The sequence below is a fragment of the Capra hircus genome, chromosome 19, assembly GCF_001704415.2.
Source record: "Capra hircus breed San Clemente chromosome 19, ASM170441v1, whole genome shotgun sequence".
Taxonomy (NCBI): Eukaryota; Metazoa; Chordata; class Mammalia; order Artiodactyla; family Bovidae; genus Capra; species Capra hircus.
The window spans coordinates 51,223,298-51,248,424 of record NC_030826.1 but is presented as its reverse complement, the minus strand read 5'-3'; the positions used below and the strand labels follow the sequence as shown (position 1 = coordinate 51,248,424).

General features: G+C 43.8%; 1 protein-coding gene across 2 annotated transcripts in view; it reads left to right on the top strand.

Annotated features, from left to right (window-relative positions):
• The window catches only part of RPTOR (regulatory associated protein of MTOR complex 1), a 322,789-nt gene that overhangs the window by 124,680 nt on the left and 172,982 nt on the right, over positions 1–25,127 (top strand). For both annotated transcript variants that reach the window (XM_018063632.1, XM_018063633.1), the window contains exons 4-5: positions 7,547–7,705; positions 23,085–23,231. In XM_018063632.1, the coding sequence (XP_017919121.1) occupies positions 7,547–7,705; positions 23,085–23,231 (306 nt within the window). The remainder of the gene's footprint in view (positions 1–7,546; positions 7,706–23,084; positions 23,232–25,127) is intronic.

The following is a 25,127-nucleotide window of genomic DNA, read 5'->3' as shown; positions in this document are numbered from 1 at the left end:
AGAGGCAGGTCACGTGGTCTGGTATTCCCATGTCTTTCAGAATTTTCCACAGTTTATTGTGATCCACACAGTCAAAGGCTTTGGCATAGTCAATAAAGCAGAAATAGATGTCTTTCTGGAACTCTCTTCTTTTTCAGTGATCCAGCGGATGTTGGTAATTTGGTCTCTGGTTCCTCTGCCTTTTCTAAAACCAGCTTGAACGTCTGGAAGTTCACGGTTCACGTATTGCTGAGCAGTATATATTGAACAGTATATACATATATAATGTATGTATATTTACACACATTTGTTACCCTCTTAGATAAATGGTCGTATATTAAATACATTTTTCTTCACCTTGCTTTTTTTCACTTTGTTAGATTAGAATCAGTGTGTCCTCATTAAAATCAAAGCTTCATATTTTCCCTCTAAAGCAGGCTTTCTCAAACCCAGCAGTGTTGACATTTTGGGCCAGATAATTTATCTTTGTGGCAGTAATGTCCCCACATGCTGTGAGCATAGGTGTAGGGTATTTAGCACCTTCCCTGACATTTACCCATCAGATGCCAAGAGAACTACCACCACCCCACATTGTACCAGCCAAGCCTACTTCCAGACCAAATGTGCCCTGGGGGACAGAACTGCTCCCTGATGACAACAGTGTTTCTCACATCCACTGAGGGGAGAGTCTAAGCATGTCTGCAGAGACCACACGAGCCTTTTATTTCACAAGTGAACTCAGACCCCATCTCAAAGCTGTGGTTGCTATTTCTGGACTTTGAATACTAAACCAGCTCTTCTTGTTCTCTCCTGCCTCTTTTGCAAATGAAGGAAGGAAGAGAAAATTGTTATTGAATAACACATAAAGGAAAGAGAGGCAGTGATTTTCATGTAAAACTGTCCTTATTGGGAAGATACATGTTGAAAACACCAGGAGTTACTCTGACCTTGCATAGTGACCCTTCAGTGCTAGCGTTCAGCATTTCTCACCCACACGTGCCTGCCAGCAGGGCTTCCCTGGCCCTGGGAGCTCTAGTGCTGAGGCCTGGGTGCTACAGGCACAGCCGCTCTCCTCCCACTCAGGGTGGAAATCAGGTTGTACTGGTGAGTGAGTGGAGAGAAGCCAGGGCATTTTGCCATGGGGCGATGAAATTATCCAAACTAGTATTCTAGAAAACATTCTGTGGAGCAGATGAGTGCAGACCCGGAAGGCAGACTTCTTCGACTTTCAATGTGGAGGCTGGGGCCCTGCTCAGAGGTCACTGGGGTCCTCCAGAGCTGTCTTGGAGCCAGCAGCTCATCCTGTCCTGTCACGCACAGATTTCTGAGCCTCCATGAAGAAATCAGACTAACCTCTACAGACATGATCTTGAACATTATAAGAAATCTAATAAGAAATGAGAAATTTCTTTGAAAAGTAAATGAATAGGGTTAGCAAGAATGCTTCTTATGGCAGATGAAAGTTTGAATTTATGGCCATAGACTAGCTGGAGATACAGACTCTGAGAGTTCGACCCCCCTGTTGGCTCCTGGACCCTGGGGCAGCCCTGTTTGGTGCTTGACTCAGAGTGGACCCTGATGGTAGGAAGTATAAAGCAGGGACACCTTCTCATGAGTCAGTTTGGTGGCTGTTTCTCTGAGTGAATTCCAGCTTGGCTCGAGGTGGTGGGCACACCCCAGCAGACCGCTATCCTGGCCTGGTTTGGCAACCATTTAATGATACCTATTTCCTCCTCAGTCTGCTAGGTATTTATTTATTCCCTTTGTTCATTTTGTTCCTGCTAAACATAACATATATGAGCTATTTCCAGAAGTTCTCTGCAGCTGTAGCAGTGGCTCAGAGCACAACTGCAGGTTTGGGTTGCCCATATTCCTGTGTCCAGTGAATGCCCTGGCCCTAGGGACTGAGGTTCAGCCTCCCCTCTCCCACCCCCTCCACTTGCTGCATACAGCTTGTTACATTCTGAGTTTTTGCCTTCTCTGCCCAGCAGGCAGATTAGTAAATTTTGACTGTTCTAGGTCACTAGCAGTTATTGATATTGCTTGGAGGTAGTCTGGCATTAATCTAAGGAGGTAGTCAGTGCTGATGTGGAATTATTTGGAAAAATCAGTAGCCTTGAGTGACTTAAGCTATTCTCAGTCTCCCAAGCAGTTCCCATCTTTGCTGCTCAAACAAGGCAGGTGCTCAGGCTATCAGCCCTTCTTGAGAGGAAGGCCTTCCTGTTAGTGGGGTGTCAGAGCCCAGGGGTCATATTGAAGCACGACAGGATGCCGGCACGTGAGGATGGCCAGAGACAGCTGGTCTGTCTTTCTCCTCCCTGCTTGTCCCCAGTTTGCAGCAACACAAGAAAGCTCGCCATTGATCTCCAAGTTTCCATGGATGTCCTCATGCTCCTGACTTCAAAATGGGCCCTGCCCCACCCCCCGCCCAGGGCCCATTCTAAAGTCAGCTGGCCCTGTGCCAGCTGTGTGACCTCGTGGTAGTTGCCGCACCTCTCTGTGCCCCAGCTCCCTATCTGTGAGACAGGTATGATGACAACGCCTACTTTGCACAGTGGGTCTGAAGGTCAAGAGGCTGGCACATCAGAAGTACAGCGCCAGTGCCAGGCTCCATCCATGTCCTCCAGCTTAATGACATGTACTTTCTCATGTGGTCCCCACAGCCTGGGGAGTAGTCAGGGACAGTAGAATTTTAGTTGTTTTATGGAGGAGGAAATTGAGGTTGGGTTGGGTTTGTGAGCTTTCCCAAGTTGGATGGCTGGTAAATCACTGATCTGGGGATGAACCCAAGCCCTCTGTATCAGGGACCCCTGCTCTTGCAGAGGGGAGGGACTCACCACTGGGCACACCTGACTCCTGTGCGACTCATCTCCCGTATTGAGTGGGGAGGGGTGGAGGCAGCACAGAGACCCAGGGTAAAGAGGCCACCGTAGAGCTGTCATGGGTACTGAGGGAGTGGACAGGAGGTGACCAGGAAGACTCCAGAACTTTCCAAGGGACCTCACTGAAACTTGGCCTGCTTGCAGCCTGTCTTTCCCTGGAGGCTCGATGGAGCATTGTCAGCTGGTGGCTTTACTGTCAGGCCTGGAAATGGACTGGAACTTGATTTTAGGGCGGGCTGTGGTGACGTGGTTCAGTCACTTGTCTTAATGCAGTCAAAGCCTCCTTTGAGACATCACTGCCCTTGGCAGATCTTGGCAGGGCGTGGGTGGTGGGATACCTGAAAATATTTGTGTCTACTGCTCAGCTAACACTGTGAAGTGGGTGGAGCAGATTGCTAGAACAGTCTGTGCTGGAGCCTTGAGGACTATGAGTCAAGAAAAGAGATTCTTAGAAGACAGAAAATAAATTACTACTTAATGAATGGTAGAAAGGGGCCCTGGATTGTTGAGGCAGACATGAATCAAAGTCAGATCAGATCTCTCTGCAGAGCACGTGTCGTGAGCCTCTTATTCTAGTGATGACCTGGGCAGGTGGAATGGCCCTAATCTGTCAGCCACTCTCAGAGCCAGGGACCTCCTAAGGGGTCAGTATGATGGCTTATACATTCTATCTCTGTATGTGACATAAAATTCCAGAATAATATGAAAAGGTGGGAGCCAATTGGAAAATGATCGGAGACTTCTGTTCCCAGACTTCCCTTTTATTTCTGAAGAGCAACTAAACTTGGTTCTACCTGTGCTGAGTGACCAGACTCAGGCTGCACAGGTGCATCAGCATGAAAGCCAAGGTGAGGCCTGCAGGCTGGGCACCAGGCTGGGCTAGGGGCTCTGCTCCCGCTCTGCTGAAGGGCTCTGGACTGCCTTCTTTTTTCATGAGATGGTTTTGATCCACCTTTCGGTGATGAGTTTGGGAAGGCTCTGGTTACATTTTAGATGAAAATTGCACCTGTTTCCATAGGTGTGACGCTCAGAGCCAGCGCAGTGTCTGTGACTTCCTTTAGGGCTGAGTGGATTCTGGTGGGGTAGGGGGCGGGGATTTATAGACTGAACATCTGTTTACAGGAGGGTCCTGCCTCCTGTTTGCACTTCAAGGACTCAAGTTTTCCATTTCAACTTAAAAGGTAAGCAGTTGTTGGTTTTCGTTTGTTTTTCTATTAAAAGATTGGGGGCTAAGGGAACAGTCTTACAATGATAACACTGGAAAAAAACTGTACAGGATGGCATCTTACTATGAAATAGTGAAAACATTTCAACAGAAATAAGACATGCAAATGGACTGGACAGTGTGCTTGAGCTGCACGACACTTCACCTTATATTCTCCCTAACAATAGAGTAGCTTTGGGGTCTGTGTGAAAGGGCACAGCTTGCTCAGGAGCCCTGGGAAAGATACGCTGGCTGAGCAGAGGGCTGTGGGGATGGGGTGGCCAAGGTGTCTGTGCCATGGTCAGGCATGGTGGCTGTCTTGGGGGCAGCAGACACCCCCACTGAGGACTTGATTTTCAGGGGCAAGTGGCCTGATTGCTGTGTGTTTGAGCGGGAAGGCTGTGACTGAATGGAAAGACTTGGAGAGGATGGTCTGGAATCCTAGGGAGAGTTGGGGGCTGTTTGACCCCTGCTGAAGGCAGAGGTGGTACAGCCACATGTTCGGCTTACTGGATGAAGGAGAGGTGAGAAGGAGAGCATCAAAAAGGACAGGCCCGAGGGGTGTGGGTTGAGTGACTCAGTACAGACCAATGCCGGTGACTATGGCCGGGAGCCCAGAGGGTGGGCACATGTGGAGCACGACAAGGAATTCGGACATGGATTTGTTCAGAGATGCTGCCCAGGAGGAGCATGTAGTGTGAAAAAAGAAGAGAAGCTGAGTCACAGCCACATTAGAGGGTTGACAGAGGAGGATGGACCTGGGAAGAGGTAAGAGACAACAGTCAGAGCAATCTGAGGGAAGAGGAGAGGAGCAGATAGAGGGGAGAGGAGAGGAGGGGAGAGGGATGTGGTGCTGATGATGGTGATGGGATGTGACGATGGTGTTGGTTCTGGAGGTGCTGATAATGATGGTAGTGATGGTGGTGGTTTCAGTGGCTTGGCCTCGGTAGTGATGGTGAGGATGCAAAGGGCTGTAACATGCTAAGTGTTTTATGAGAAGTGGTGGCATAAAGCTCCTGAACTGCCAAGGGCTTGGAGTTTTCTTAACATGGGACACCACCTGAGACAGCTGTCCTTTGAGCAGACCTGACCTTCCCCCTGCCCAGCAGCTTGCTGAAAGCCTTTGTTCCTAGTTGGGAGGGAGAGGGCGAGGGTGAAATCTTAGCAAGACCCTGGAACAGAGGCAGAAGCAGCCCAGAATCCAACAGTATGCTTATTCCTCCTGGACAGTTCTGAGAAAATCTCTCAGGCATTTCTGTTTCTTGGTTCTGAACTTGAGGTATTGCTTATTGCCATCGAAGGATGGAAATAACGTTATTCATAATCACATTCCCAGTCGAGTAATGCACAGTACTCTTTCCTAGAAACCCCAGAGGAGCACAGGCAGTGCCGCTCCGGTAGCGCAGGTTTCTTCCTCATGGGGTTCTGGTGTGAGACCACCCAGCAGAGCCCCTGCTCCTCCCCAGGCCCTGCTGTTACTCTCCTGCAGGCACAACAGCAGTGCCATGCGTGGCTTCACCAGATGGAGAAGGGCCTCCGCTGCCTGCTGAGCGTCTTGAAGCAGAGTCACCCCCCACCCTGCCCCCACACTGGTAGCCTCTGGAATCTGCAGGAGGAGGGGCTGCCTCCGCAGGGAAGGCAGAGTCTGCTTAGGCTTTGTTAGCTTTGTTAGCATTTAGAGTTAGCAGGAGACAGACCTGGAAGGGAGTGAAGTCTGGAGCCCCAGCCCCTTCACTAAGCCCAGGGCCAGTTTTCCTTTCCTCCTTCCTCCCGTTGTACCGTCTTCTGTTCTCTTCCTCTCTCACATCCCCTGAAATGTCCACCATTGTATTTTATTCTGTCTTGAGATTTGGACTTACAGTAGCAATGCCCAGCACAGTAGGCAGTATTTCAGAGACTTGCACTGTCATCTAATATGCCCAGCTACAGTTGTCACGAATCTCCCAAATGGTGAGATGCTTCCTGTGCCTTGGCACTCCCTCCAGCCACGGAGCCATTATCCTGGGCATTCTTGTTTTGAAACAAAACCTTAACGTGGTGTAGTGACATTTAATTTAGTGCTTCTCATTTCAAAGCCCTTAAAAATATTAATTAATTCCCATAAAGCCCCAGGAGGTATATTATTAATATCTGTAGTGCCTTTCATGCTGGTCCATTAATCTGTCCTTTCTGGGCGATAGGTAAGAAAATGAGGCTGAATCATTTTTTGCATCCCACAGGAGAAGACCTTGATGGAGCCAAGGTCAGAAATAACGATCCCCAACTTTACTGATGTCTCCGAGTAATGTCAGCCCCGTGACCTTATGTGTGGTAGGGGAGAACAACACTCTTGTTTAGGACTAACCTCGGGGGACACTGAATGGTCTTTCACTGGAACCAGGACTTCACACATCCTAGCTGGATAGCTGTGCAGAAGGGGCAGACTCAGGTTCTCTTGGTGTCAGCACAGTTTCTAATGAAATAAAATCAGTGTTCGTAACATTGTGACTGCATGAGGAAACATGTTTGGACCTAATTCTGGGCTCTCTAGTAGCTCTCTGGTGGGCTGGTCTCTCTGGGCCCCGATCCTCACTTGATTCCTTACAGAGGCCCAGAGGAGGTCGAAACTTCGGTGATCAGGACTCCTCATACCTCTCCTTTCAGTGTTTTCCTGGCTGTTCTGGCATGTTTATTTTCCATGCAAACTTCAGTAGCAGCTCCGTGAAATAGTTTGTTATATTTATTGGGAACTGTGGACTGTTAACCTAGGGAGAACTGATGTCTTAAGAATGTGGGTGCATCTTCCCCAGGCTGGGAGCATCTCCAGTTTGTTCGTGCTTCCTTCTGTTTTCCAGGAGAGTTTTATAAAATTTCCTTCTCAGAGTTTTGTGCATTTCTTGTTAAGTTTAATCTTCTTTGTTGCCTTAGAAGTGGGAGTTCCTTACAGTTGTGTCCTTTATCTATCAATTGTGTGTGTATGTGTATATATGGCTGTTGATTTCTGTGTATTCTTTAGGTTCATCAGCAAGGGTCCAGGCAGGAGTAGTGGGAGGGGGCTAAGCTGGGCAAATATGACTAAGCAAGAGAGGGGCGTTTTGCTTTCTTACCTTGTCTCTTTGAAACTATTCTCCCTTGCCGCTGTATGTGTTACAGCTTTCTGTGTTTAAGTAAGTTGCCTCTTCCACATTCCAGTGTTTTTCCAAAGAGATTCAATGCTTCTAAGAAATATTTTTGATATCACAGTGGTGCTACCTTTTACTCGTGTTACTGTGTGGCAGGCATTACTTATTTATCTCATGGGATCTTCGCAATAAATATTTGTTGAGTAAATGAATGTTCACAACCTCTCTGAAGTAGGCGTTATCCCAGCTGGAGATGGAGAGACATGAGGTCATTTGTGCAGCGTTCATTCAATGCAGACTTGGAGTAAAGGATGGAGTTTAGGTTTTACGTATTCTTATGAATCCATGGTAAGTTTCTTAATCTTTGTCTCCTGCAACAGGCGCGATACAAGCAGAGCCTTGATCCGACTGTGGATGAAGTAAAGAAGCTTTGCACGTCTTTACGCCGAAATGCCAAGGAGGAGCGGGTCCTCTTCCACTACAACGGCCATGGGGTGCCCAGGCCCACCGTTAATGGCGAGATCTGGGTCTTCAACAAGGTGGGTGCACCATAAAAGTTTCCCATGAATCCAATTTATTTATCTTTTTACAAGAAAATCTTTAAGTTTTGGATTTTGGCTGCAGATCCTATTCACCTCTAGCTTTTGTGGAGCCATCAATAGTTAATTTATTTCCACAAAACCAAATGCAGGTGCCTTCCGGTTTCTAGGTTGGCCATGTAGGCTCCCCCTCTTGCAGTGGTGTCTCCTGTTCTTCACTTAGATTGTGTCTTTTTCTTACTTATTTGGAGGAATTCTTTGTATTCTAGACAGTCACCCTTTACCGTTTTTGTTAGTTGCAAATGTCCCTGAGTTTATGGCTTGGTTTCTGGGTTTGTCTGTTTGCTTCTGTTCTCTTGTGATATCCCTTAGTGGACAGGCTTTCTTTATTTTGAAGTGGCCCCTGTTCAGTCCTCTCATAGGATGTGGGCGTTTTGTATCTTCTTAAGACTTTCCTTATGCCACGGTCACTGAACTATTCCATGTGTTCTTTTACGGAAGTGTATTTTTGTCCATTAATTTGGGTCTTTAATCTACCTGGAACTAATTTTTGCACATACTTTTAAGTAGGATTTCAAATTCTTTTTTTCTTTTTCAAGTGGATCCATTACCATTTAATGCCAGCTTTGGACTCAGTCAGGTTTCCTTAGTGAGTAGGTATGTTTCCGAGCTCTCTGCTCTGTTCCTTGGGTCTCCCTTTATGCCAGTTAGCTGTTTTAATCAGTGTAGGTTTTCAGTGATTCCTGATATTTGGGAAGGTGAGTTTCCCTGCTTTATTCTTTTTGGTCTGTTGATCTTCCATGAAAATACTCAATCACTTTACAAATCAGTAGATTAAATGGTGTGGGGCGTGGAGACTCAACATCTCTATATTGTTGAGTTTTCCAAACTGTGCTCTTTCAAAGTGTGTATTAGTGGTATCTTATAATTTCATAAAGATTTGTATCATTTTTTAGAATTATTCCTGGACACGTTATACTTTTTTGACGTGGTTCAGTCAGTTCAGTTCAGTTCAGTTGCTCAGTCGTGTCCGGCTCTTTGCGACCCCATGAACTGCAGCACGCCAGGACTCCCTGTCCATCACCAACTCCAGGAGTTCACCCAAATTCATGTCCATTGAGTTGGTGATACCATCCAGCCATCTCATCCTCTGTCGTCCCCTTCTCCTCCTGCCCCCAATCCCTCCTAGCATCAGAGTCTTTTCCAATGAGTCAACTCTTCGCATGAGGTGGCCAAAGTATTGGAGTTTCAGCTTTAGCATCAGGCTATCCAAAGAACACCCAGGACTGATCTCCTTTAGAATGGACTGGTTGGATCTCCTTGCAGTCCAAGGGACTTTCATGAGTCTTCTCCAACACCACAGTTCAAAAGCATCAATTCTTTGGCACTCAGCTTTCTTCATAGTCCAACTCTCACATCCATACATGACCACTGGAAAAACCATAGCCTTGACTAGATGGACCTTTGTTGACAAAGTAATGTCTCTGCTTTTGAATATGCTATCTAGGTTGGTCATAACTTTTCTTCCAAGGAGTAAGCGTCTTTTAATTTCATGGTTGCAGTCACCATCTGCAGTGATTTCAGAGCCCCCAAAACTAAAGTCTGACACTGTTTACACTGTTTCCCCATCTATTTGCCGTGAAGTGATGGGACCAGATACCATGATCTTCGTTTTCTGAATGTTGAGCTTTAACCCAACTTTTTCACTCTCCTCTTTCACTTTGATCAAGAGGCTTTTTAGTTCCTCTTCACTTTCTGCCATAAGGGTGGTGTCATCTGCATATCTGAAGTTATTGATATTTCTCCTGGCAATCTTGATTCCAGCTTGTGCTTCTTCCAGCCCAGCATTTCTCATGATGTACTCTGCATGTAAGTTAAATAAGCAGGGTGACGATATACAGCCTTGACGTACTCCTTTTTCTATTTGGAACCAGTCTGTTGTTCCATGTCCAGTTCTAACTGACCCGCATATAGGTTTCTCAAGAGGCAGGTCAGGTGGTCTGGTATTCTCATGTCTTTCAGAATTTTCCACAGTTTATTGTGATCCACACAGTCAAAGGCTTTGACATAGTCAATAAAGCAATTATGTTTTTCTGGAACGCTCTTCCTTTTTCAACGATCCAGCGGATGTTGGCAATTTGATCTCTGGTTCCTCTGCCTTTTCTAAAACCAGCTTGAACATCTGGAAGTTCCCAGTTCACGTGTTGCTGAAGCCTGGCTTGGGGAATTTTGAGCATTACTTTACTAGCGTGTGAGATGAGTGCAATTGTGCGGTAGTTTGAGCATTCTTTGGCATTGCCTTTCTTTGGGATTGGAATGAAAACTAACCTTTTCCAGTCCTGTGGCCACTGCTGAGTTTTCCAAACTTGCTGGCATATTGAATGCAGCACTTTCACAGCATCATCTTTCAGGCTTTGAAAAAGCTCAACTGGAATTCCATCACCTCCACTAGCTTTGTTCATAGTGATGCTTTCTAAGGCCCACTTGACTTCACATTCCAGGATGTCTGGCTCGAGGTGAGTGATCACACCATCATGATTATCTTGGTCGTGAAGATGTGTTTTGTACAGTTCTTCTGTGTATTCTTGCCACTTCTTCTTAATATCTTCTGCTTCTGTTAGATCCATACCATTTCTGTCCTTTATCGAGCCTATCTTTGCATGAAATGTTCCCTTGGTGTCTCTAGTTTCCTTGAAGAGATCTGTAGTCTTCCCCATTCTGTTGTTTTCCTCTATTTCTTTGCATTGATCGCTGAGGAAGGCTTTCTTATCTCTCCTTGCTATTCTTTGGAACTCTGCATTCAGATGCTTATATCTTTCCTTTTCTCCTTTGCTTTTCGCTTCTCTTCTTTTCTCAGCTATTTGTAAGGCCTCCCCACACAGCCATTTTGCTCTTTTTGCATTTCTTTTCCATGGGGATGGTCTTGATCCCTGTCTCCTGTACAATGTCACTAACCTCAGTCCATAGTTCATCAGGCACTCTGTCTATCAGATCTGGTCCCTTAAATCTCTTTCTCACTTCACTGTATCATCATAAGGAATTTGATTTAGGTCATACCTGAATGGTCTAGTGGATTTCCCTACTTTCTTCAACTTCAGTCTGAATTTGGCAGTAAGGACTTCATGATCTGAGCCACAGTCAGCTCCCGGTCTTGTTTTTGTTGACTGTATAGAGCTTCTCCATCTTTGGCTCCAAAGAATATAATCAGTCTGATTTCGGTGTTGACCATCTTTTGATGTTCACATGTAGAGTCTTTGGGTTTCTCTTACCTTGGATGTGGGGTATCTCTTCATGGCTGCTCTAGCAAAGCGCAGCCACTGCTCCTCACCTTGGATGAGGGGTATCTCCTCACAGCCACCCCTCCTGACCTTGAACATGGAGTAGCTCCTCTCAGCCCTCCTGTGCCTGTGCAGCCACCGCTCCTTGGATGTGGGGTTGCTCCTTTCGGCCGCCGCCCCTGACCTCAGGCGTGGGGTAGCTCTTCTGGGTCGCCGCCCCTCACCTCGGGCGAGGGGTAGCTCCTCTTGGCCACATGATTACAAATGTTTAAAAATTATGTTTTGTGAGTTTTTACCAGGGTGTGTGGCAAGGCAGTTGATTTTTTGTACATTTATTTTGTGTCTGCTAATTTGCTAATTAGCCTACCCCTGGAGGCTCAGACGGTAAAGCGTCTGCCTGCTTTGTGGGAGACCTGGGTTCTATCCCCGAGTCAGGAAGATCCCCTGGAGTAGGAAATGGCAACCCAGTCAAGTATTCTTGCCTGGAAAATTCCATGGACAGAGAAGCCTGGTGGGCTATGGTCCATGGGGTCACAGAGTTGAAGACAACTGAGCGACTTCACTTTCCTTCTTTCTAATTTGCTGTTCTCTCATTGATCCTAATGATTTGTACATATTTAAAAATTCCTTAACAGATTACCATGTGGTTTGCAAATCACAGCAGTTTACTTTCCTTCCAGTCCTGCTGTTTATTGTTTGTATCTTTCTGTGCTACCAGCACCTCCCAGAGAGTGGAGTGGTGACTGCATGTCCTTGTCTCATTCCTCATTTTGAAAGGAGTGCGTCCTCTGCATCAGTGTATGATATTTGCTATAGATATTTGTAAAAAGAATAAAAAATAAGAAAAGCCCTTATCAGATTAAAAGGTGCCCTTCTCAGTGGAGACACAGGTGTAAAGAATGGACTTGTGGACACAGTTGGGGGAGGGAGTGAATGGGACAAATGGAGAAAGTAGCATCAGTATATGTACACTGCTGTGTGTAAAGTGGATAGTTGATGAGAAGTTGCTGTATCACACAGGGTGCCCAGTCTGGCGCTCTGTGATGACTTAGAGAGGTGGGATGGGGGAAAGGAGGGAGGCTCAAGAGGGAGGGGATATAGGTATAATTATACTGATTCCCTCATAGCTCAGTCGGTAAATTATCTGCCTGCAATGCAGGAGAACTGGGTTTGATCCCCTGGAGAAGGAAATGACAACTCACTCCAATATTCTTGCCTGGAGAATCCCATGGACAGGGGAGCCTTGCAGCCTACAGTCTGTGGGGTCGCAAGAGTCGGACACGACTTAGCGACTAAACCACCACAACCACCACAGTGTTGTTGTATGGTAGAAATGAACACAACATTATACAAATATTTTTTAAAAGATGCCCTTCTATTCCTAGTTTACTTTTTCAAGTCATCAATAGATGTTGCTTTTCCCCCCAAGCCATTTTGTATGTATGTGTTAGATGATGGTATGATTTTTCTCCTTTAAACTTGAAATGCATTGAAAGATATATGATTTTCTAGTATTAAATATACCTTTCCTTTGTGGGATAACCTAGTGTGTCTTGATCCATTATATGTTTCATATAGGGGTTAAATATGTTTTTGTATCATATTGTCTCTATAGTTTTACATTTTCCAGCATATCATATAGTAGAACCATATAGAATGTAGTGTTTTAAAACTGGCTTGTTTCAATTAGGAGTATGCATTCAAATTTCCTTCATGTCTTTTCTTGGCTAGCGAGCTCATTTTCTTTTTACCACTGAAAAAGATTCCACTATTTGAATGTACCACTAGTGAAAGACATCCTGGTTACTTCCAGTTTTGAGGAATTGTAAATAATGCTGTTCTAAACTTTTGTGTGGATTTTTGTATAGACATAAGATTTCTTCTCATTTGGGTAAATACCTAAGAGAGCCACTGCTAGACTGGCTGTTATGTTTAGCATTCTAAGAAATTGGCAAACCCTGTTCCAAAGTGGCTGCGTCGTTTGCATTCCCACCAGCAATAAATGGTAGTTCCTGTTGCTCCACATCCTCCTTGACATTTGTTGTTGCCAGTGTTCTGGATTTTAGCCATTCTAATTAGGTGCATCGTGGTATATCCTTTTAATTTGCAATTCCTTAATGACATACGATGTTGAGCATCTTTTCATATGCTTGGCTGCCATCTGTATGTTTTCTTTGGTGGGGTTTCCATATCTTTTGCCCACGGTTATCAATTAATAGGACTATTTGTTTTCTCACTCAGTTTAAGAGTTCCTTTTATATTTGGGTACAAGTCGCTTATCAGATATTCATTTTTAAAAGAGTCCCTCCCGTTCTATGACTTGTGTTTCCATTTTCTGAGCAGTGGACATTGACTTTTTGAAGTGCAGACCAGTTATCCTCTAGAACTTCCCTCATTCTTTGTGTTTTATAAGTTTATGTCGCACTGAATAAAAAGCAAGATCACGCTTTCTGCTGTCAGCAAGGGATGCACTGTATTTCTTTTTTTAATATTTACATTTATTTATTTATTTTGGTTGCACCAGGTCTTAGTTGTGGCACATAGAATCTTCGATCTTCGTTACAGATGCAGGCTCTTTTTATTTGCGGCTTGTGAACTCTTGGTTGTAACATGTGGGATCTAGTTCCCTCCCCAGGGGTTGAACCCATGCCCCCTGCATTGGGAGCTTAGATTCTTGGCCACTGGACTGACCACCAAGGAAGTCCTGAGAGATGCTTGAATGTAAAAAGGTATATCACGAAAGACTAGCTGAAAGAGAGCCAAAGTGGCTGTATTACTAATGAGAAAATAGACTTTGAGACAAAAAGTTTTGCCAGAGATGAAGACAATGTACCAGACAAGTCAGGTCATCAGGAAGATATAACTATCCTGAATGCATAGATGGCTAATAGAGTTTAAGATACATAAAGCAAGATTGTCAAGACCAGTTAGAGAAAGAAACATATCCAGTATTTGAGTAATAGTCTGGGCAGTAATTGATAGGTTAAAGCAACTGACAAACAACTAATCTCAAAAATATACAAGCAACTTCTGCAGCTCAATTCCAGAAAAATAAACAACCCAATCAAAAAATGGGCCAAAGAACTAAATAGACATTTCTCCAAAGAAGACATACAGATGGCTAACAAACACATGAAAAGATGCTCAACATCACTCATTATTAGAGAAATGCAAATCAAAACCACAGTGAGGTACCACTTCACACCAGTCAGAATGGCTGCGATCCAAAAATCTGCAAGCAATAAATGCTGGAGAGGGTGTGGAGAAAAGGGAACCCTCCTACACTGTTGGTGGGAATGCAAACTAGTACAACCACTATGGAGAACAGTGTGGAGATTCCTTAAAAAATTGCAAATAGAACTACCTTATGACCCAGCAATCCCACTGCTGGGCATACACACTGAGGAAACCAGAATTGAAAGAGACACATGTACCCCAATGTTCATTGCAGCACTGTTTATAATAGCCAGGACATGGAAACAACCTAGATGTCCATCAGCAGATGAATGGATAAGAAAGCTGTGGTACATATACACAATGGAGTATTACTCAGCCGTTAAAAAGAATTCATTTGAATCAGTTCTGATGAGATGGATGAAACTGGAGCTGATTATACAGAGTGAAGTAAGCCGGAAAGAAAAACACCAATACAGTATACTAACACATATATATGGAATTTAGAAAGATGGCAATGACGACCCTGTATGCAAGACAGGAAAAAAGACACAGATGTGTATAATGGACTTTTGGACTCAGAGGGAGAGGGAGAGGGTGGGATGATTTGGTAGAATGGGAATTCTAACATGTATACTGTCATGTAAGAATTGAATCGCCAGTCCATGTCTGATGTAGGGTGCAGCATGCTTGGGGCTGGTGCATGGGGATGACCCAGAGAGATGTTGTGGGGAGGGAGGTGGGAGGGGGGTTCATGTTTGGGAACGCATGTAAGAATTAAAGATTTAAAAAAAAAAAAAAAACCAATGTTAAAATTGATAATTAAAAAATTTCTCACAAAGAAAACTCCAGACATGGTATATTTTTCTAATTAAAAAAAAATCACTTAAAAGACCATCAATTGCTCTGACTCAGTTACCAGAACCCTACACCCAATGCCCATAGAACAAGAGAAAGGCCTGTGCTGCCTTACAAAAATAAATGTCTCAATAAAGTTTGAAGGGTTGAAAGCATACAGAGTCTATTCCTTCACCACAGAATCTGAAATTGTATGCTACCTGGAAAATCCTCCAGTATTTTGAAATTAAATAATATATGTATGAAAAAAGGTATGACAGGGGACAATGAAAATAATTCAGACTAAACAGTAATGAAAAGATGACTTGTCAAAACTTGTGGGATGCAGCTATAGCAGTGCTTATATAAAAATGTATAGCCTTATTAAATTCTTATACAGAAAGAAAGAAAGACTTAAAATAAAAATATAAATGTCTACCTTAAGAAACTGGAAAATGTTGAACAATGCATAAATCAGTAAAACAGAGACCAGGTTGTACAGAAGGTTAACGGAGCTAAAGTTTGTTTTTTGAAAAACGTCTGTAAATTAACAAGTCTAGGTAGCAAAAAAAAAAAGAGAAAAGACAACATTTAGGAATGAAAGATGTCACCACATATTCTATAGACATTGAAAAGATAAGAGGATGTTAATAATTTTGTACCAGTACATTTAACAACTTAAATGGAAAATGCTGTTTAAGATACAGCTTTCCAAAAGTGACCCAAAATGAGGTCGAAAATCTGAGTAGCCCTAGATCAATCAAAGAAATTGAATTTGTAGTTAAAACTCTTCTTACATGTCAACTCATGGATGAATGAATATTTTTGTATAAGTATCATCTGCAAAGTGTTTCCTGATCATTACATGTAAAATGTTAAATCATGGATGGAAAAAGGACGTGTTCTCCATGATCCATAGGAAGAACAGGTGACACTCAAACTGAAAAGGGAATGTTCTCTGCCCCAGCATTTGCACTGTCTGCACCAGGGGTTCTTAAAATATGGTAGCAGCGATATTCTTGGAATTTATGATACATGCAAATTATCACACCCTACTGAAGACTTAGAGAAGCCTATTCCAGGGAGGCCCCCAGAGATCCGCATTTTAACGAGCCCTCTAGGCCATTCTGATGCACACTCACTTGAGAACTCTTCCTCCATAAATCTGGTTTTCAAATATAGAATATCTGAGAAATCAATTAAGATATGGTCTAAAGTTTTATGTCTCAGCATCAAGAAAATAGTATTAAAAAAAAAAAGTTTAAAGTTCATATAAAGATCTCATCCAAAGTTTGCTAACTCTTCTCCTCAAGAAATGGAATTTTTTCTAATGGTCTTCAGCCATTGCAAGCATAAACAAAGATGCTAGAAAGACCAAGTTTACAGTAAAATTACCAACTTTTTTCAAGGAGGGGGACTGCTATACTCTTAGTATTGATAAAGTAACAATTGTAATAAATGTTAAATGTGGTCTAGCACAAATATTGATTCTAAAAAATCACAAATACATCCTTTGATAATAGCACATTTAAAAACCTTTATGATCCATCTTTCAACAGACTCAGTAATGAACTATATACTAAACCAGAATAAGAGATATCTATTTGATAGTGGTGTGCAATTTTTCCAAACCAATACATTCTATTATTTAAATAACATTTATTTAAAATTACTCATAGGGTAAACAATTATTGAGCGGTAATAAAGGAAAGAGGGCTTCCCTGGTGGCTTAGTGGTTAAGATTTCATCTGCCAATGCAGGAGATGCAGGTTCAATCCCTGGGTCAGGAAGATCCCCTTGAGAAGGAAATGGCAACCCACTCCAATATTTTTGCCTGGGAAATCCCACGGACAGACTAGCCTGGCAGGCTTTAGCCCATGGGGTTGAAAAGAGTCGGACACAACTTAATGACTAAACAGCGATAAAGGAAAGGCAGAGAAAGTATCAAAAAAACCAATAAACCTTCAGCCTTAAGGGTTTTAAGGAGTTTGCTTGTGACTTAAACCCTGGAGTGTTCGATTCACAAGTACCACTACCCCATACCTAGCATCTCTGGGCCATCACCTCCGCTGCTGGTTCCTTCAGAAGGAAGCCGAATCTTCTGCTAACCCATGCTCCCCTGCTCTCCTTGAGAACAGCCACGTGCAGATGCCTTTACCGTCCAGAGAAAGCCAGGGGGCCGCATCCAGATGCGCCTGGGTTTCCTGCCTGTGAGTTCAGAGGAAACATGCACCCTTGGGGACTTTACCAGAAAACCCTTGGGAGGATGCCATTGTACTCTGGCTAAGACTCCTGACTCATATTTTGAGTTCTTTAGCAGATGTACAGTTACAGTGGGGTTTTGTCCCATAAGGACACCATACTTGGAAATACCAAAAGCTGAAAACGCATTTGTTGCACCTAACCTAGGGCTTCCCAGGTGACTCAGTGATAAAGAATCCATCAGCCAACAGAAGGGTTGTTTGTGTCCTGGATAATCGTAAGTGTGTCGGTTGTTCACCCTCCTGATTGTGAGCTAACTGGGAGGTGTGCTCACTGCTGCTGCCCGGTGCCAAGGACTGCATGTTACTGGCCCAGAAAAAACCGACATTCAGAGTATAGTTTCTGCTGCATGGATGTCTCTGTGCCCTAGTGTGAAGTCAAAAACTCGTGAGCTGAACCAGTGGGAGTTAGGGGCTGTCTGAACTTAGAATCTGCTCAGAAATAGAGAGCCACTTCTTGGGAGGTGGCTGGCTTTACCTGGAGAACAAAGTGCACCTCCTCCCAGCTCATGTCTGGGGGCCCAGTGCTCGGCCGCCTCTGTGGTTGACTCAGTTGTGATGACAGTCTGATGAAGCATGTGGCTTTTTTTTTTTTTTTGATGTTTAATATAACCTGACAGCTAAAGTGGAGTGTAATGAATAAATTATCTAAAACCTATTTCTTTTTCTTTGTTTGAAATGAAAACATGGCCTCGGATATTTTTTTTTTTTTTTTTTTTTTTTTTCAAGAAAAAGGAGAGATGCTTTGGTTAGGAATTCTCTGTACTTGTAGTTTTTGGTGGGGGAGAAACCAAACCATTGCCTGAAAGGCCCTGGAGTGTTCCAGGTGGCCTTCGGTGCGGGGGATGTTGACTTCTCCAGCTTGTGTAGGTTGGTTCGGCCTAGAAGACATGGGGATATTGCACGGGATAGAAATAGTTGCACTTTGAGTGTTGCTTCTGTCCTCCACTCACTCGCTGCAGCCAGCATCCTGCTGGCTGCCCTTTGCAGGTTTGCAAAACCGTGATTCTGGCTGAAGCTTGACAGACTCCCCAGGATCCTTCCGAGATGGGAAATGAGATCCACCTGCTCAAGTTCTAATAAGGATTAGTTCTCAAAGGCCGCTTTCCTCCATGTGGTTTAATAGAGTTGATTTTGTATTCCTCCAGGGACACAGACTTTCAAGTTTTACAGGCTTACTAAACTGCAGAATACAGCTCCTGCTTTAAATGAAATTGTCTCTCCTCAAAGGCAGAGGTTCTCATCAAAGAGGCTTTCCTCCCTCTCAGGAGCACATTTAAATATCCAGAGATCTTTTGGTGGCTTCCCTGGTGGCTCAGCAGTAAAGAACCCCCCCTGCAATTCAGGAGAAGTGGGTTTGATCCCTGGGTTGGAAAGATTCCCTGGAGAAGGAAATGACAACTCACTCCAGTATTCTTGCCTGGGAAATCCCATGGATGGAGGAGGCTGGTAGGCTACAGTCCATGGGTCACAGAAGTTGGACACAACTTAGCAACTAAACCACCACCACTGCCGCCAGAAACCTTTTGGTTGTCACGACTGGCAGAGAGGGGTAAGTGTTGTTAGAAGGTAGTGGGTTGAGGCCAGGGATGCTGCCAAGCGTGGCAGTGCCTGCTTGGGTATGGGTGTGGGATGGGCCCCATACCGAGTGACCAGCCCCAAACGCCCACAGGGCTGGGGTGCCTCCACCTCAGCTACAAAGGCCCTTTCTCCTCAACTGGCATTCCAGAGGCTGCGCCCACCACGCAGCCCATCTGTGTGGAGGAATGGATCCAAGCCATTCTCTGTGGCCAAGCGTCCCTGTGGACAGCCTAGGATGCCATTCCCTCTCACAACTAAAAATCGTGAGGCTGAAGACCAATTCTGAAAGCTCCTTGCATGCTGTCCCTTGGACAGGCATTAGAGAATGGAGGCAGTTCTGCCCTCCAGTGGGGCTCAATGGCTGACAACTCTGCTTGAATCATTTCAGGGGCAGCAAAAGGCACAGGGAATGGAAGGGAAAATGCTTAACACGTTTCCTGATGGATTAGTGCTTCATTATTTTAATGAATCACCATTAATTACCTTTGTATCTCAGAAATTTAAAAAGTAACTTTTGATTTTGGGGAAATATAAAAATTACATTTCAGTTACAAAGGCTAGACTTCAGAACTCAGTATGTTTAAAATATATTGTATTTCATGCTTCTTCCCTTCTTTGGATCTTGTGGGGCTGTACCTAAAAGGCAACAAAGATGACAGATGATCACCCTTTCCCGACAGTACTGGGGATGAAGGGGTGGCAGGAAGGGGGTCAGAACTGCCCCAGCCGTTTGCGGCCACTTGTCGCTGAGCTAGAACCTTGTGGGAAGCAGATAAATAGCCGAGTGTGGCTGGTATATAAAAACGCGATGGTTTCCTAGGCTGGTGCTAAAATCCTTTCTCCTATCAGTGTAGGGGTGTTCCTGCACACTTAACGGATTCATTTTCAACACCTCACCAACCCACGCCCCCCACCCCCACATAGCAGTGGGACCTGCATGTCAGCAAGGGAGGCAGGCTGCTGAGGAGAGGGCTGGAAAGGATTGCTCTTCCTGCTGTGTCCAGGGAGGCACTGACTCGTGTCTGCTCTGTCCAGTGTGGCTTAGCTGAAGCCTTTATACTTGTACAGATAACATGTGATACCTGCTGGTTATGAAACACTTAATGAATGTACATTATAGTGAACCCCAGAGCTTACCCTTTTCCTCCCTCCTTTTAGTAGTCATGTACATTTTGTCTTTTAAAAAATACAAGTTATTTCTATTCTAAAATGCTCCAAGAGAAAAGAGGTCTTAAATAGATGTGACACTTTCTTACCAGCCCCCACTCCCCTGTCACCTCCCAGGTCAGAGAAAGCAGCCCTTAGCTGTTCCATGTTCTTTCAGCACCATTTATAGGACCTTCCCCTTAGCACATGCCTGCTGAGTTCTTATTTCATTCAACTTACGTGCTGGGGATGTGGTGCTTTACACACAAAATGGGATCATATTATATATGAGGTTCTAATACTTGCATTTTAAAAATCATTACAAGCCTCTGACATCCCTCCATGTCAGGGCCTATAAATAACCTTGCATGGTGTTCCATAGTATGGGCCCCTTTTGCTTAATGATCCCTTCATATTGGATATATTAGGCTCCAAGGTTGTCTGTGACAGTCCCTCTGGGCCATCTGGGCCTGCTGTGGCATTGTCTCATGACACCAAGCCCAAGTCCTTCCATCACACAACTCTCCAGTGCCCCTGTACAGTCAAAGGCCTGCCATGTTTGCATTTTTTCCTGGGAAGGGAAGGAGGAAGGGGTGAGCATTAGGGCAGCACTTATAATTTGGACACATTTCTGATCATGTCCTGTAGGTCAGAATTGGGCTGCAAGATCAGACTTAGCTGCAAAGGAAACTGGGAACAGTGCTCAGCTAAACTTGTGTTGATGATGAAGAGGGTAAAAAATAGGTTGTAGACTGGCAGTCTTTTCCACAGTAGCATGTAGACAGCTTACAGGATTTTACCAGTGAAAGTATCAGAGATCCCTGTACATACAAAAGCAAGTATTTCTATAAGATGGACACCTAGAAGTCAAAGGCATGCACATTAAAAAATTTTAAGAACCACCCAAATTGCCTTCCCAAAAAGTCTTCCTAAATTTATACTCACAGCAATGATGAGCTGGCGCCCTGTTGAACATCCTTGTCAACATGGGGCTTTATTCACCTTTTACATTTTTTTCCAGTTTGCTGGACGAAGATAGGTAGATAGATGGATGATTCTCATTGTAATTCACATTTCCACGATTAATCGAGAGAGTGAAACGCTCATAATTGTTGATCACATGTTTCTGCTGTGACTTGCCTGCGTGCAGCCTTTGCCTGTTGTGCGTTGCTTTGTCTTCGCTGGCTTGCAGTACAAGCTGGTATGTACGCATATCCTCAGTGCAGACCCTATGTCGCATGCATTGTACCTGCCTCATTCTTAAATTGCTTGTCATTGATATGCACTTTTATCAGAATTATTTAATTTTTATGCTGTTACATTTTTCTTTCTTTCGTATGTTTAAGAGGGTCTTTCTTACACCAAACAAAATTTTAAGTCTGTTATTCTCTTTTTATTTATTTTTTAAATCTGTCCTGATTATTTTGTGTGTGAAATCTCAGATGGCAATATTGAATGATCAGTTAGATTTTACAGAGTCACTTGTTGAATTGTTCATTCTTTCTTCACTGGGGTAAAATGCTACTGCCGTTACAGTTACATTTGTGAGTCTATTTCTGGGCTTTGCCTCCTGTTTTCTTTGTTTGTCTCTCCTTCCCTGATAGCATCCTGTAATTACAATAGAGATTTATAATGTATTTAATATCTGCCAGCATGAGTCCCCACTGGTTATTCTTTCTTCACAGTTTTTGAGGGGGTATTCTTATAAATGTCTCTTCAGCACTAACTTTAGAATCTCTTGTCAAATTCCGTTAAAGGAAACCCCTGCTGGTATTTTGATTGGGTGCCGCATTTATAGGTTCATTAGGAAGAACTGCTTTCTTTAGAACCCTTCCGTGAGAGTTTATTTAGAGTGAGCATATTCAAGTGTTCTCTAACCTTCTGCAGTGACAGTGAGCAAGACACCAGGTGACTGCATTTTGCAGGGTGAAATGGCATGGCATAAGTAGAGGGTGGTCCCTTTGTGCTGAAGATGCCTGCACCCCCACTACACCTGTGCTGCCGGCACGTCCTCCCCGGTCTGGGATGGCACGTGCAGCTGGTGACGAGTGTGCTTAACAAGAAGGCTTTTGCCATCACGTTGATGGCAGTCTTCTCCAGGCCTGGTTTGGTCTTCCGGTCCTCTGCCCGTTTTCTCTGTTGAATTAGAAATGATCCTCTTGGCAATACCAGAGGCAATGTTTGTGGCTCAGCCTTGAGGGAACACCGTCACCTTTCTTGTAAGTGCACAGAATTGATTTCTGCTGGAGTTTCACCACTTAAACCATTAGTGCCTGAGGAACGGTAAATAAGTGGGGTGTTCTGTGCAGAAGAATTGCTTAAAAATGTTACTTTTGAGTGTGGATTTTTAATAATTTCTCTGCTGAGATGAAGGCCATTCCTTTCTATGTTTACCAGTAATTGCTGGAGTGGTTTCAAGTACTGAAGAGTACAGCATGTCCAGAATAATATTTCACTTAGCAGATTCATGTTAATATGTTACTGTTGTGTGATTTGAAAAAAGTTTATGGGGCCGAATCCACTTGTACACCTTCAGTGTGATTTCAGTCATCTAAAGGATAAAGTGCTTACGGGTAGGACTGAAATGAAGGGGGCTGCAGGGAAACCCTGCACATTTGAGGACCTAGTCAACTCTTCCAAGCTGACTTTGTAAGTGAGGAGTGGGTTCTGTTATATAAGCCTGGAGAAGCTTTGGAGTAGATGGTGAATAGAGTAGCACACAGAGCCTTGGGCTTTATAGAGAAGGCTATGGTTTGACTGCAGGTGGGTGGCAGAGGAAGGGTGGGTGTGAAGGCGCCGTGATGGGACACGTGGAAGGAGATCCCTTAGTGGAGTGTGTGTGCTCCCAAGGGGAGGAGAGGAGAGAGCCGAACAGAGGAGGAGAGGAGCTCCAGCCGGGGTTGAACTGTGACCACTGCCCGCCTCTGTCTGATTGAAACGGGCAGATGGTGGGGAGCTTAGACTACTGCTGTTCTGCTACAGTGTGCAGAACGTTATATGCAGCAGGTCCCATGCATGGGACCCTCGTGGAGGTGCAGGTCCTGGTGGGCAGGCAGACTTCCCCAGGTGTGAGTCACAAACATGCACTGTTTTCTTTTCCAGAACTACACTCAGTACATCCCCCTGTCTATATACGACCTGCAGACGTGGATGGGTAGCCCCTCCATATTCGTCTACGACTGCTCCAATGCTGGCCTCATTGTCAAGTCCTTCAAGCAGTTCGCCCTGCAGAGGGAGCAGGAGCTGGAGGTGAGGCCCCGGGCACCCTGGGGTGGCAGCTGGGGGTGAGGGTCAGCCCCTCAGTGGTTTTATTTTCTCAGGTGCGGTCAGCTCTCTGTGGTGCTCAGAATGCTCAGAGTAAGGTGGCGGGGTCCGTGACAAAGAACTTGGGAGGGACTCCAGACAAGTTCTTGGTCTTATTTTGCATTTCGCTTTACCCAGCATCATTTTTAATAACAAATTTTAATTAAGTGATAACATTAATAGAGTTGATTTGTGCTCCAGTGGGCTCTGCCTCCGAGATAAATGTGAAAATAAAGCAGACACATTTATTCTCAGAGAAATGGGCCTGTGTCTGGGCACGGTCTTCAGCTCCACTCTCATCTTTGTTATTGCTCTTTTTTTTTTTTATCTTTGGTGTTGGGGGGAAAAAAACACCCTACTAGGCTAAATACAGAAAATAAACCAAAATAGCTGCCATTGGTGGCTTCTGTTTAAAGAACTGGAGAGCCAGTGTAGTCCTCTGATTGTGAAGAGCTGTTTTACTTGGTTGTTTTAATTAATATTTGATGTTTGAATTAAACAGTGAGTTCTAAAGAGAAATTGAAGAGGCAGTTTCAATTAAGAGGCCTCCATCCTGTGGCCTGCACAAGAGTGAGAATAAAATATCCTGCAGCCTCCAGGGGGTCATGAATTCCAGCTGGTTGCTGTGCAGGAAATTCTCTATTCAGAACAGAAATGGTCCCGAGAACATGTTTCCTCAAGCCCTTTTGAGCCTATCCAATTTTAATGTTATGTTTTTTGCATTTCATCTGAGGATGTTGCTGAAAGTATCAGGAATAAAATTTGAAGTTCTACTTGGTAGAATTTTAAGATGTCATACAGTTAATTTATAAATATTTTATAAATTACCCTTACACAGAACTTTGCGCCAGAGTGACTGTTAAATTGCCCTTTATTCTTGAAAATGGAACCCAGCGCCACCAGTTGTTATTATTGTTGTTGTCTTTAGTAATATTATCATTTGCATTCTAGAATAAGGGAAGGGAAAGATCAAGTTTTATAGCATTAAATTTTTACCTTGCATTTAGGCATGCCAACTCTGTTTACCCAAGGGATAGGTTATGTTACAAGTGCTAAAAACTCAAAACACCAAGAGGTAATTGCTTTTCCTTGCATCAAGTAATAAATATTGCAAAAAAAATTTTTTTTAATTTAAAATATGTAAATAAAAATGCCAAAGAATCTGGTCAGATATTTATTCCCAATTTTTGAGCTTCAGGGTGGTTAAGGAAAGACCAGTACATCATCCTTTGATAATTAAAACATGCTAAATACAGCCCCTCTCCCACCTTCTCAGCAGAAGGCAAGCATTTCCCTCTCAGGCATGAAACTAAATGTTTATGCTCTAGCACTTGGTGTATCTGCTCTCTTGGTTCTGTATATGTTCTCTGTATGTTGCCAAGGATTAATCAGCCTAAGAAACTGTTCATTTCATTGAGTGTGACAAAAAAAGTTTTCCATCCATCTTTTTCTTTTTAGGGGGAGGGAGTAAAATGTTTAATTGACTAATCCCTCATGGAGGAGAGTAAATGAAAAATACGATATCTGAAGTGGCAAATAGATGGCAATGCAAAGTTATACCATATGTTTTATAATTAGCTCCAACTTTAATCTTCATTCTTTTCTTAATTACAGTGTAGATAAGTCTTTCGATTTTCCATTACACTTACTATTATTGGCTGTTGTTCAGCCGGTCTCTTGCATAAAGAGCGGAAATTAAAATGATAAAATTGGCTCCCAGCTAATATCTTAATGTTCATGTTAGTCTTTTTTTTTTAATCTGATGTAGAAACCACAATCCTGTGTGGGCTCTTAGGTTTATTCTTTTAAAAAATTCTTTCCCTGTCTCCAGTTGGCCAGATT